This window comes from Rhinolophus sinicus, chromosome X, assembly GCF_036562045.2.
Source record: "Rhinolophus sinicus isolate RSC01 chromosome X, ASM3656204v1, whole genome shotgun sequence".
Classification (NCBI taxonomy): Eukaryota; Metazoa; Chordata; class Mammalia; order Chiroptera; family Rhinolophidae; genus Rhinolophus; species Rhinolophus sinicus.
Window position 1 is genome coordinate 26,851,987 of NC_133768.1, and position 15,416 is coordinate 26,867,402.

Genomic DNA, 15,416 nt, shown 5'->3' on the forward strand with positions numbered 1-15,416 from the left:
AAGAAACAGTCACTTCAGTTGGTGGACTCGAATCCTGTTCTGGATGACCTAATGGAGAAATGGGCTCTGCCTCTTGCCACCACAGCCATCAGAGGCAGTCCATGAATATGTCATCAGCCAAAAGGATAAGAACCTGAGATTCCTAATCACTATATAAACATTTCCACATGGCCACCACGGGCAGGCTTTTACTCAATCTCCTCCTTTTCACACTTGTCACAGAACATAAGTAAGTCCCACAACTTGCCTAAAACCCGTAACATTTCAGGTTAACATTAGAATCAGTTTTCATAATCCAGCTTACTGTTGCTGTCATGCATGATTCCACCCATAATATGTAAAACAGAAATCTGTGCTAGTAAAATCAGCATTTGGTGGTCCTTAACATGTTTTATCCTGGGAGCATTACAATCAATTGTAACAATGCCCTGACCAGAGAAGATTGATGGCAGTAAGTTTCTTTTCCCTACTTGTTCTTAGTTCTTTGCATTTGTCTCCAGATTGCCAGATAATAACAATATTTCTTTGGGAACATTGAGAGGTGTCACTTATCTTCATGTGTGTATGGATAGTGATTAATCTGTGTGCACCACCCGATCTTGCAGTTCAGCCATCCCCCCCTTCCTGGATAAACATTTGCCAGAAGATTATCTCCTCATCTTTACTTCCCATGGTATCTTTCTCTAGACTACCTTTTAACCCATTTGCTTATTCCCTACAGTGTACTTTGGACTGTGTAAGCCCAAAGCCCAGGAAAATAAGACGTTTTCTGGAGGCCAGTCATGCTAGACATATATTAGGAATGGCTTACTTTCTAAATTGAAGTCAGCTTTCCAAAATCAGTGTATACGTTTAAAATGTAAAGTAGCCTTGCTTTATTCAGAAACCTCACTTTATATTGCAATCGCTGTTAATGGTTCAAAATGTATAGAGTTATAAACAAGGTATTTTATTAAAAAAATTATATTTCAAAATTATCAAAGAAGGTACTGCAACATTACAGCTAAGTTTATTTTTTCATTGAATTGAAAGACAGTGTGCACAAGTCCTGAAGACATTGTCTTATCTCTTATTAGTATCTACACAGAATGGATTAAATTTGTGAAAAACTGTATCTGTACAGGGAATCTATAAATTTCTCAAGGTAAGAAAATAAACCATAGAGACCTAAATCCTTTAAAGTGTTAAGCACTATGACCTGTGAATACTAAACAATTAAACATTTGTTAATTTGATCTTATAAAATATCATTTGAAATACATTTATCATCAACCCTCCCCCCCAATCTTAATTTATATTCACTGTTAAGAATTTTTGCTCCCTTGCCATTATTTTGGGGTTTTTTGTTTGACCCTCACATATAATATGTGAAGATATTGGAATAAATGAAACACCAACACTGTATTAATGTTCTAAATATGTATAAAAGTTTCACAGTAAGACAGCCATCTCTATGAAAGAATATGTGGTACATATATACAATGGAATATTACTCAGCCATAAGAAAAGATGAAATATTGCCATTTACAACAACATGGATGGATCTTGAGATTATGATGCTAAGTGAAATAAGTCAGACAGAAAAAGTCAAGAACCATATGATTTCACTCATATGTGCGGTGTAAACCTGAAAGCAATAAACAAACAAGACAAACAAAAAAAAACAAAAACTCATAGCTACACAGTTTAGTGGTTAACAGAGGGAAAGGGGAAGAGGAGGAGGTAAAATATAGTTAAGGGGGTCTAATATATGGTGATGGAAGGAGAATTGAATCTGGGTGGTGAACATACCATGTGACATATAGATGATATATTACAGAACTGTTCACTTGAAGCCTATATAATTGTATCAATCAATGATACCACAATAAATTTAAAAAAGACAGCCATCTCTCTTCTGGTGAATTTTATTTTCGAGAAGTATATATAAATTGCACAAATATTTTAATACTATTGGGTATTTGATAACACCTTGAATATAAACTTTCAATCAAAGGGGAAGGAAAGTCATATTTATTTCCTTTCCAAAACAATTCAACCATGGTGGGTTCTTATTTTCTGAAATAAACGTAAAAGATAAGGAACAAGTGCAATAAATGGAATACCAAATATTTTCATACATCTGGATTTTTTTGTTTGCTTTTATTATTTTAATAAGAGAAACAAAGTAAAACATGTAAAACCTCAAAATCTTACCTAGTACACCCTAAAAGTATTCAATTTTCAAATAAGCACCATGCTTGTTTTATTTATTACTGGTCTTTACTAGAAATGGACTTAAAAATAATATCTTGGAAGGACAGTGTACTTTCATAATTCCCTGAAAGGCTCAGGATTATGAGGAATGCCAACAAGATCTCAGTATTTTCACCCTCGGACTCAAGAAAAAACAGTCAAGCTCTTTGATAGCAATAACAAGAACTAAACTTGCTTGGAGTAGAAAGAAGCCCTCTTATGAATTTCGGGCAAGAAGCAATCTTTTTCTGCAAGTGAAAAGCAAGCCAACTAAGGAAAAGATCTGTGTGACTGCAATTACACCAAATTGACTGGATGGATGAAAAACAACACTTTTTAAGAATCGTTTCTTCTTTTAAATTTTACTTATCATATTGGTTTTTATTTCATTGTGAGATAGATCAAGAGGAAATGAAATCTTTGCACACAATGACAGTTGTTTTTTTTCTCAATTGGCTCTTTTGTCTTCCCTCAGCTTTATCCTCTTCCTCATCTTCATCGCTCCATATTCCTAAACCAATAGGAAGAATTTCCTCCAGACCCTTAAGCTTTATATCTCTGTTACCATAGAGACAGACATCACAAGATAGCTACTCAGTAACATCCTCATGGAAATAAAATTAGAATCCTATGGATTTTACATGTATGGCCAGTGCTACCAGTGAGTAGAAATGATATCCTTCCCTATAAAAAAAATCCAGGGATTTCAGTTTCACAATCATGGAATTATGGAAATTGTCATATACGACGGTAAATCCAGAATCCCTTAATTTTATGCTTAGAATCTGATTAGGTTTTTTATATGAAAAAAAATCCCTTCTCTTATATCCATGTGTTCAGGGAAATATAAATATCTCACTGCTAACTTTTAACTCTAGCATGTCTTATCAATCATTTACTAATAGTATCAATTTTTATTTTATTCTATAGTACAGTGCGTATACCAAGGGTGCTCAAAAATTGTATATAAGTGAACACTTTGGTCCACGTTGCTCAAGCAGTAGTTCGCCATAATCAGAAGTGTCTGGTAACCACTTTGAGCACCTCTTGTAATTACAAAAGTCAAACGTGATTTATATTCATCTTTTGTTATCGGTATATATTATCACAATTTTAATACATTTTTCCTTTCTTAAAATGTGTATACATTTTTTTTGGCATCCTCTGTATTTTTATTTTGCTATTCTTTGATCCCTTCTAGACCATATTTGATCAAGAACACCCTCATCTTTACTAAAAGAAAGTGAGCACCTTGCCAGAACTCTAATGCAAAGAGCCACTTAGAGAGTTCATAGATCTATGAAGAGCGAAAAGGGTAGCAGCAAGAAGTAATTTCCACTCACTTTACCTTGTTTTCCATTGACTTCTGCACTTTCTGAAAGTCTACTGAAATCACACAATAACTGAACAGTAACAATAAAAATAACTGAATCTTAGCAAATAGGTAAGTTCCACAAAATCAATGGGCTTAGGCAAAGCAGATATTATAATATCAGTGATGGCACAGATCTCAAATTTTCTTTTAGTGACATTAAGTAATAAACATTGCTCGGGAAGTAAAATCCCTTGTAGATGAAAAAGGGGCCACGTACTAAACCTGACAAGCTCAGGGGAGGCCCACAAGGCAAGCCCTACAAATGCAGAGACTGAAATTAACCACATTGGACCATCCAAACTAAAAGCAGGTCTTGATGGGGAAGTCACATCATTGGCCTGTAGCTTCCTTGACAAAGGTCAGTCTTTACTTTAAGTGAGCCTGTCTGTTGTCTTTTTGCATCTAAGACAACACACTCTTTGGAAGGTCAGAGTAATCCCTTTTTCCAGGGCCCCTCAGGTCACACCAGAGCAGGAAACCACGGAATCCCTCCTTGTTATTCTTGTCCCCTGATTACCATCTCTATGTGCTGTAAAATGCTAACTATTAACTATCCTGTACCCGCCAATGTAAAAGAAGTATCTGTCTCTCCAATGTACTTTTATCCAATCCCAAAGATTTCCTCATTTTGCTTTCTCCCACCCCCTTAATCTACCACCAATGGATTTCTGGTAACCCTCTTTACATCTCCTCCTTTGATTTTAATGTATAAAATATGCTGCAAAACTTCCATTTTCTGGAGCATTTTCTCAATCCATTGAGATTTTGCTTCCTGTCAATTGTCGTCAGTTTGGCTCAAATAAACTAACGTTTATAAGCTTTCTCTTAGGCTGGATGCTATTTCGTCAATACTCTCAACAGATTATCAGCCCAAATATCCCCATCATTAACTCTTAAACTGTATATCTGAACCACTTTTCAGGAGAACAGACTCTGGGTGGTGAACACACAATGCAATATATAAAATATGGATTATAGAAATGATTGCTTGAAACCTATATATTTTACTAGCCAATGTCATCCCAATAAAAGTCTGTAGTACTTTTTGAAAAAAAAAAGTAATACAAATTGGAAAATAAAAGTTTGTAGTACTAAAATACTATGGGTGGTCGCAATTTCTGTTGTTGGTCTTCAACTGATATTTAATTGCGAACTAGCTTGTTCTAGACACTTGATTCAAAGAGTAAAAAGATAAATTATCTTAAGAGTCTAGAGATGAGGTCAGCACTTTTACTACCAAAGGCCAGATAGTAAATATTTTGGACTCTGTGGCCTATATGGTCTCTGTCACAACTACTTAACTACTGTGTTAGCATGAAAACAGCCATAGAAAATATATATATACAAATAGGTATGGCTATCTCCCACTAAAACTTTATTTATAAACATTTAAATTGACATTTTTATGTGTTACAAAATATTATTTGTATTTTTAAAAACTCATTTAGGAACAAAAAAAAACATTCTTAGCTGGCTGGCCAAACAGAAAAGTGTGGCACGTGAGCCACGATTTGCAGACTCCAAGCCAGGAGGGTTCCGGTAGAATAGTAGGGACACTTAAAGAAATACTCATATACGAAAAAGGAAATCTTTTTTTTTTAATGGAATGAATGGACTCACAGATTTTAAATTAGAAATTATCTCAGACGTCATCTTCTTCCAGTGTTTTTTAGTGCAGTAACTCCATTCCCAGCACTGAACACGTTAAGAACAAGGAGTACAATATCTCACAAACTAGTCAATTCTGTGCTTATACAATTAACTGGAAGAATATACTTTCTTCACTACTGGAGATGTACAAATGGGCTCTTCTACATTATAGCTTGTCTAATATTTGAAATCATTTTAATTCTTATTCCTTCAAACATTCTTCACCTTTTCCCTTTTTCAGTAACTTCAATGCCCCTTAAATGTTGTCGTTCCCAGCACCTTTCACCATCCTGACATTTTTCACTGAACACGCTCCCAACTCTTAAAAGTTCCTCTTATACCTAGATGCTCCTTTAAAAAACTGTCTTCTGAAATTTCTCTCTTTTTTGTTTTCTTCCTGAAAGGATACATGTCCAACAACATCACTTTGTTTTATTTTGTTTCAATGCCATTTGGCACTATGACTGATGCTGAAATTATGGCCAAGAAAATCATTAAGTTTGATTCCATGAATTATTTATTGTTAAGCTTTAACTCTCTTGCATACCATATTTGTCGGATTGATTTTGAACCTTAGTGTAGGGCTTTATTACTATTAAAATTCATTTTTTGGCCTCATTGCATTTTCTAGGTGGCCATAATCCTTTGGTACACTAATAATTCAATGCATTTGTTCTCCTTTCCAGCCAGACAAGCTATTTTGATCTTCCTTCATGTGTTGGGTATTGATATTTCACAGGCCAGGCACGGCCAAGGTCAGACTCATAGCCCACACTAGAAAAAATTAGGTCCAAATCAGTTGGATAGAACTGCACCATAGTCTTGCAAACGGCCTCCTTTCTGGTCCATAATGATTCACTCATTAACACACCAAAGACAGAATAATTTAGCAAGTTCATCAATCTACCAGACATATCAAATAGCAAACATTTTTCCATCTTGACCACATTATAAACATCTTCAAAAATGTCCATGGTATAATCAAGATAACTAGCTATATCACATACTGTTTCATAGAACCTTCGAAAATTGTGATCTATATTACCTTTCCCTTCACTCTAAACCATCTCATCTTCCTCAGGAATTCTTACTTATTCTCTCAGAAGGAAAAATATGACTTATTTTTCTAGGAAAATAAATTCCAACATAAACAGTTATTTAATCTCCTCACTCTAATTATGAACTTTCCTTTTTATTTTTCATTTTAGTTTCTTAATTCCAGGGTCAATTTAAAAGGTTGTTGTAACTCTATCTTTTTAAATAGGTTTGAGCCTTTTTTCAGAATGTGTGTGTGTCTCCCGGTGTGTGTGAACATGGTTATGTGGTTTTTCTTTACATGGTTTTTCATTCTTAAAAGACAGATGACATGAGAATTGGAGAATAACGGGAGGGAGCAAGTTTCTCAGGAAAAACATTTCAAAGCATATTTCTTAATGCATAGTGTTCTCCCCTGTTCATCTTTCTGGTTGAAGAGCAATACATTTGAAGGCGGGCAACTCAATCACAAGTGGGAATTTTCAAGAGACAGCATTACCATTAAAGAAGAATGAAGATTTTTGAATTAAAAATAATGAGGCTCAATAAGATTTTTACTTACAAGACACAAGTATGTGCTTTTATAGTACAACTGCCTTACAAAAACTAATCTAGGTTTTTAGAGAATTGGGCAAAACTCACAGACATTTATAAAATTTCACATTTCAAACGTATTTCTATGTTTACAGTCCGTTTCATTTGTCCGACCTCTCTTTCACACATTTTCTATTTTTATGCATTTCTTCATTTTTTTTTTTTTTTGTCTGAATCTCTTCAGAAAACACAAAACTAAGCAAGTGGGATTTGGAGATTTCACATGGTCTTATCACTTTGCAGGCTAATTATGTTCCAGAGTCAGAAAGATCGGCAAGCATTTCTAACTCTTACAAATGCATTTATCAATAAGGGTACGCCTGCTCTTCAAGTATGTGGCCCAAAAGCCTTTAAGATTTCATTAATAATCAGCAGCTGGTGCCACCTAGTGTCTGTCCTCTCCATTCATCAGTGGAATAAAATACACAGCATTTCCTAGTCACAAATGAAGCAGCCTGAACTATAAACAAAAAAACCACGGTTTGGGGAGTCCAGTGGCTGATTTAAATTACACCATCTTCATTGAAAGAAAAAGCCTTCTTTTTAAAGTAACTATGGTAACAGGAGTGTGAGGCTAACAGGAAACTCGCATTTTTCTCATAGGAGACAATTCACAAAAGGAGAGTCCTACAAAAGATGTAATGCAAAAGAGTTTTTCCAGACTTGAATGGTCACTTAAAACGGTCATGAAGTTGCAAAAATAAAATTGACAGAAGAGAACTGTATTTTAAACAATAGTACAGGTATAGATTTCTGTCAACCAATTGAGAAATAGCCCAATATCATCTCGATTCAAAATTCTCTGTCAATCTCTGAGCTTCCCCAAAGATTAAACATGTACTGTAACAGACTGTACACAAGCGCATACAGTACTCAAAAGTACAAACAGGAAATAATTAGGCTGCCCGAACTACATTATTTAAAATATGTTTGCTGTTGAAACTATACATCTAGAACACTATTTTGTTTCCTGCTGTATGTATGAATTACATACTCAACCACAGTCATGCATACTTCAAGGTTAAAAAGTACTCATGAAAATCTCTATTTTTCAAAACATAAATTAGTAATTAGTTTGCATGAATCCAAGTAGTATAATCGGCCCATCAGTTTCTAATTGATTCACTGACATTTAAATACATGTTGTCTTAAGTCACTCTTTCTAAGAGGAATACGTAATTGGAAAACGTGGACTAGCATTCAGGAAAAAAGTTACATAACAGTACTGTTCCTTGACCAGATTGCCTGGGATATTACAATTACTACAGAAATGCTACAGCACATATGAGCAATACTGTGTACACCAGAAGGTCATATTAGATGTTCATACGTGATAGTCTAACTTTCATGATTTAGGTACTCAGGTTACTGGGGAGATGGGGAAGACAGCTGAAAGATTCTGTATTATACAGTTAACAAGCATGCTTTTCATACTCAGAAAAACCTATTTCTATATTATTTGACATCTGTTTTTAGCAATCACTTGTTAAAAACAGCTTTGAATGTTTTATTTTCTTGTTACCCTAGTGGTGATAAAAATTATTTCAATATGTTTGGTCCAATATATACTCCCTGACAGACACCCATGACAGCATAAGAAGATAGAATATGGAAAACTATGCATAGTTTCTACACAAAGCTTAAATTGTCCCCCTTTTCCACAAAACTTTATTTTTGGAGACAAATACAGTCCAGGCTCATGCTTCATTAGTTTAAAAGTACTTATAAGTATAATCCACTGATTATATGGGAAAGAAATATTGCAAAACAGCAAAAGGGTTCTAAAAATTGTACGCAGGCAAGAGAGCATGTAAGACAAAACTCAAGAAGGTTCCAAACTAATTAAATAAATAAATGTTCTAATTTTCAATAATTTATCATTTTTCTGTCATTTTCATTAACAGCCTTCAAAGCCCTATTCGAAACAAGCTGATACAGAGAAATTAAGAGCAGTAATCAAGCGAGAAATGATAGACCAGCTGGGTCGACATCAACTTGGCAAAACGTGAATACAGTTCAATAGCTGAAACAGATGCTAGAGTTGTTGAAAAACCCTGCAGGAGATATTGATGTATTTTCTTCATATAATGCAGAATAACTGAATAAATGTCAAAAGCTAGAAATTGATGAGGAGAAAAGACTGACAGCCAAACTCCTTGTAAAATAGAAACCAAGTGTAACAATTTCCAACCTATTCAAACATTCTATACATTTATTTCTCTCCGTGTCTGAATATGCCAATATATCAATCAGTCCTTGTAACTAAACTGCATGTAACTGAGCTGGGGTAGATTTCCCCATAGATTTTTCACCTTTGTCATCATATACCTGGAGAAACCTAGACTCTTGAAAAACACTTTATTCTAAAATCTTCTAACACTGATTTCTATCCCAGAAGTGTTTCCCTGAGGTTGGAGGCAAGCACACCCCCCAACAAATCTAACGCAGCACAAGGAAAATTTCAAATCCATTCTGTAAAAGCAACACTGTTTGCAGAGTTTGGAGAGCTCGGCAACAAACCCCAGCTACCAACAGCTGCTTGTTCAAACATATGCTTTGTCATGGTCAGCTTCTAATTGTATTCATAATGATGTAATAGCTTTAATAATCCTACCTTCCATGCCAGCTGTTTTTCCTGTCACTCCATCATGCCAATAAGTTGGCTGCTGTAACAAATCAAGATAGTGCAAAACAGCATCTTTCTCCTGATTCTGTCATCTTCCTGAAAGCATTCTATTACTGCCGACTGCTGGGAACCAGAAAGTCTATTTGAATTCCAACAGCTCCCCTTTCGCATGATTCAAGTTAGGTTAGGTGGGCATGCCTAACATGATTCTCTCAGTCATTTATTATGCAGCTGCTACAACGTCGGGGTGGTAACCACTCTGACTATCTGATACGTCAGTTGAACAAAACCTACACCTCGGAGCAAACAGGAGCCAGAGCAGCGTTCTGCATTTAACAAGCATTCTTCCTGCCTAAAAAACAGTGGATCTGCAAATCTCTTTCAGTATCTACTCGGTCCTCTGTACAGATGCAAAGCCTTTGGATTACATTCTTCTCCTAACTATACGAAGAGGGGAATTCCTTTGCCACACATCATATTATTCACACTGAAATTTTGGCTGATTTTCACTTATCTTCACAGCCTTTTAAGGGTAAAAACTCTCTCTTCTGATTGTACTTTGGAAATAAGGATGCTGCGTGCTCAGCTCCACATCTCTGCTTTATGATAAAATATAGCATGTGCTTTTTCAAATGGAATTTGCCTCTTGTGATTCTATGGAAATTTTTCTAATAAGAGGATATATTTTCCACAAATATTTATTTTGCACATTGGGAGATATTGAAAGTCCGGTACTCTGTGTGTTTCTCCCAAAAGTAGACTTTGTACTTGATATTTTCACTTAAGAGGAATGCTTTCTTTAGAAAAGTAAGAAATCAGTTTAGGTGACTCTCTCACACAACTTGCTTGCCAAGTAAATAAGTGTCATTTTAGAAAAATACATTTTGTATTTGAAAAATACCATGCACAAATCAGTATTTTTAAAATTATAACTGCCATTACCTCTACAGTATTAATTTTCTCTAAAACTTCTAAGATTGCCTCTCTAGGGGGATTAATAGTTATAGTCTGAAATGATGAAACAGGAAAATTTAAGTGTTTTCATAAGAAAAATATTTTAAAAGGGGGAGTTGACAAAATCTTATGTTTGCATTCAACCATCTATTAGATATTCAGCTTGGTAGATGAACTATCCCCCACCCCCACAACAAGTAAACAGTTTGTTGGGTAGCTTCATTATGAAACTATAAGCAATAATCCATTTAGCTTATGTGAGAGATGCAAATGCCACTGCTCTGAAATACTGTTTCCCTAAGGGTGTGTGTGTGTGTGTGTGTGTGTGTGTGTGTGTGTGTACATTTTGGCTATTCCATCTATTTTTCAATTTTTTTATGTAACATACACAGATATCCCTGTATACATTAGGAAATATATAAATCAGCCACCTATAGTTTCTTATGTTTAATTTATAAATGCCAGAAAAAAGCAAAAAACAGAAAGACAAATTGAGTCCATTTGAACTCACCAAAGTTTCTCAGAAATATTATGCACATCAGCCACATTATAATACTTCTGAAAATACTGCTTTATCAATTACTGTTATTTGTTAAAAATCACTTTTGTGGCTAGTGTTCTCTATCTCACGACTTGTGAATGGCATAAATAAATACCGTGTTTCCCCAAAAATAAGACCTGCCCCCAAAATAAGCCCCAGTTAAGATCATCAGCCAGATGGATGCATTTAGTACGTTATGACGAGGTTCAAGAAGATGACATGACTGTATTTGAATAAATGTAGATTGTTGTACATGAAAAAAATAAGACATCCCCTGAAAATACGCCCTAATGGGTCTTTTGGAGCAAAAATTAATATAAGACCCAGACTTATTTTCAGGGAAATGCGGTATAGGACCCGGTCTTATTTTCAGGGAAACACAGTACCATGTGGTTTTGTTTCTAACCTTAGCTTCTGCTTAACTCTCCAGCTTCAACTGTTGTCTCTCCTCCTTCCTTTCATACTTTATTTCATCTACAATGGACATCTTTTTTACCCTCTAAAACACTGTGCTTCTTACTGTCTCAGAGATACTGCATGTTCTGTTTCACCTTTCCGGAAGCCTCCCCTCACTGCTGATTGCCTACCTTCCATCCAATCTTTAAGTATCAGCTTGAAATATAATTTGTTATGTGAGGCATTTTTCATCCCAGAGATAAAATTATATTCCCCTGCATTCAATTTCATAGCACCTTGTAATTCCTTTGTCTTCATCATAGTGGCAAATACTTATACAACAGAAGGTGGTAGGTACTGTTCTCACACATATGTGCAACACACACCCATATGTATACATATACATGTATGCATGTATGTATGTATCTATTGCTATAATATTGATACTTATTTAATCTTCATACTGAACCTCTGAGGGTGACTATTATTATACGCATTTTATAAATGAGGAAACTGAGACTCTGAAAAGTTAAATGACTTGGCTGGGTCACATGATTTTACTTAACTGTTTCTATTTTCTGTTATACTGTTAGTTCTTGACATTGGAGATCATGTTTGCCTTGCCCATTGATAAATTCTAAAGTCCAGGGAAGTATTTGAAACATTGTATTCCATTCATCATTCACTCAGTAGAACCTGTTTTATGCAATACACTGTCATATGACAATGATCAAAACAGACACAAATCTTATTTTGTGAAGATTTAGGGCAAGGACAAAAGCTCTAAACTCAGGTGAAGGGTTCATGCATAGAATTCAGACATCTGTTAACTTGAATGAGAAAATAGTACATGTTCTTTTCATTAACCTTTAACAAAAGTGTAGCATTATTTTCATTTATGTTTGTAGGCTATCGACTGTAGTAGCATTATCAGTGTCTGACTCTGTCACTAATAAAATTCAAAAGTTTTTCATATCGTTTTATAGATGCGGCATATATCTCACAGTATTATTTTACATTCATCATTACTTTGAAATTAAGGTTCTTATTAAGCCTAACACTATCTTGTTATTTAATGTGTTCATAAGGAAGTATGAGCATGTATATATTATTCTATCAGAGCTTTAAAAATATTTAGAAAACTGTATTTCAATACTACTGGTTTCTGTTGTAATCCTAAATATGTTATTTTGTATATTTAAATGTAATTCAGAGAAGGTTCACCAGCTGTCAAAGGTCTTAAGGTGTTAGGGCTTTAAGTTTCACCAGGTATAAAATGGGTTCATGCTAGAACCCCTGGCCTAGAAGATGGGAGAATATAGCATACTGGTTAATAATATTGTCTCCAAAGTCTGATAATTGGGGTTCATATCACAGATCTGTGGCTTAACACTGATGTGTTGTAGGGTAAGTTACTTATCCTCAGGTTACTCTTCTGTAAAATAGAAATAAGAATCTCTTTTGCACTATTGCTGTGAGGATTAAATATGAGAATTATTGTAAAATATTTAGTACAATGCCTGACATCTTCTAAACTTTTAATGACTGTTAGGTCTTATTAGTGAGAGGGGCAGATATGAAATTATTATGATGAATAAAAACTGAAAGAGATACAAAAGGATTTACAAATATTTTTAACACAGGAACTAGAACTCTCATACACTACTGAAGAAAATGGCAAATGTCAAAAAACACTTTGAAAAACAGTCTGGCGGTTTCTCAAAAAGGTAAACATATACATAAAAGCCAGCCTTTTCACTGTGAGAGAAATGACAGCAAATGCATATTAGAAAAAAAGAAAACCTGTGCATGATATTCATAGCAATTATATTTGTAATAGCCCCAAACTGGAAAACAATACACATGTTCATCATTGTGTGACTAGATTAAAACCATGGTATTTTTATATACTAGAATACTACCTTGCCATGGAAAGGACTGGACTACTGATATATGCACCACCATGAATGAAGTGCAAAAGAATTATGCTGATTGAAAGGAGCCAAACCAAAAGAGTACATACTATACGATTTCACTACTACAAAACTCTAGAAAATACAAATGAATCTATAGTAACAGTAAGCAGATTAGTGGTTGCCTAGGGAAGGTAAGGGTGAGGAACAGGGAGGAAAGGTTATAAAGAATCATGAGGAAACTTATGAAATGGTGGATATAGCCACTATTTTTATTGTGGTGATGGTTTCATGGAGGATGGATGGATGGATGGATGGATGCATGGATGCATGGATGCATGGATGGATACATGGATGGATGGATGGATGGATATAAAAATATCAAAACATATCAAACTGTACATTTTAAATATGTACCATTTATTATGTATCAATTATACTTCAATAATACCTAAAAAAAACTCCTTTTTTTAACCAGACTTTAGATCATTCATATCAATGTAATTAAAAAGTCGAAATAACACACTACCACCTCCTTAAAAGAAAAGTTAATCTATAAAATTTCACTATAAAGAATGTGTGCTCTAAATAACTCTATCAACTGCATATAATAACTGTGAGCATCCCGAGAAAATTTTCCCCACCATCTGCTATTTATAGTTCTTCATGTTATTAGTGAACAGCCTGGAAATGGATTTTGTCCAATTACAGAGAAAAATTTTGTCCTATTCAACACATATAATTTTATTTATTTATTATGAGCATATAAGCCAGCAAAGCAAAGTATTAGGCTGGTTACAAAATGATCACCTGCATAAAACCTAAAGTATAGATCAATATTAACTTGTTGCCATATAATTCCACGTTACAGACAACTTGGAATAAGCTTCCTTTGTTAAGTAATGATTAAATACTGAAGGACTTGATTGTATAAGTTATCCTCATTTCACAGCAAAGGATATCATATCAAACTCAATGAGTATTTTGAGGGAAAGATTACTTAAGAAAAGTCAATTGAAACCATGCGACAATAAGACTGAAAACAGTAAAACACACCCCCATATAAAGTTTGCTCATATGCTATATTAAAAGTGTTGAGGTGGTAACAAATTTAGCCTGATCACTGAACTTTTAAACATTATTACCTCAGTGAAGTTACAGTTGGATCAATGAAAACCAGAAAATTAAGACTTAATCTTTTGAATCGAACATAGTACCCCTCCCCAGTTTAGATTAGTCAAAAGATATTAAGATATTTAACACACACACACACACACACACACACACACACACACAAACACACGCACACACAAGCGCGCGCGCGTGCATCCAGATCACGGCACCGTCTCAGATCCCTCCACTGGCTTCTCATCACCCTTAGAACAAAAGTCTTTATTATACCTGTTAAGACACCGAGTAACAGGCCCCTGCCACTTCTTTCTCCTCTCGTCTCCCATACTACCCCCTGTACCTTTCCTTATTTTTCTCCAATCATACTGACTGGATTTATTTCACTTCGAACATTCCGGGCTAATTCCCTCCTTGAGACATTTTCATTAGCTGATCCTACCAGGAACATCCTTCCATAGAAGCTGCAAGGCTCACTCCTCTTTAACCAGAACTCTGCTCAAATGTCACCTCAATAGAAAGCCCTTTGTGGATTTCTCTGTCTAAAATAACACTTCCCAGACCTTACTCCTTCTCTATTTCTTTGCCTTGCTTCACTTTTCTTTATAGCCCTTATATCACCATCTGGCATCAAATTATTGATTTCAATCATTCATTCCAACATTTATTAAGAACCTACTTTATACTAGACACTTTTTGGAATGCTGGAAATACTACCGTCTTCATAGAGTTTGTAGTTTTGTGAGAAAGATAAATGTTGTACAAATAATCAAAAGTGAGATTTAAAACAAGTATTATGGGAGGTAGAGGAATAAATACAACATTTTAAGAAGCATATGATTGAGGGACTAATCCTATCCAAAAAAATTTAAATATAGAACTAAAGGGTAAGTGGTAATTAGATGGGTCAAAGGATAAAAGTGGAGAGTAGTATAGGGGGAGGGAATGTGGCAGGACATTATTAAAAAC

At 34.8% G+C, this 15,416-nt stretch overlaps 1 protein-coding gene across 1 annotated transcript in view; it reads right to left on the reverse strand.

Annotated features, from left to right (window-relative positions):
• The window catches only part of DMD (dystrophin), a 2,125,071-nt gene extending 2,115,295 nt beyond the window's left edge, over positions 1-9,776 (reverse strand). The window contains exon 1 of the mRNA XM_074323908.1: positions 9,504-9,776. Within this exon, the coding sequence (XP_074180009.1) occupies positions 9,504-9,510 (7 nt within the window). The 5' untranslated portion in view covers positions 9,511-9,776. The remainder of the gene's footprint in view (positions 1-9,503) is intronic.
• Between the last annotated feature and the right edge of the window lie 5,640 nt (positions 9,777-15,416).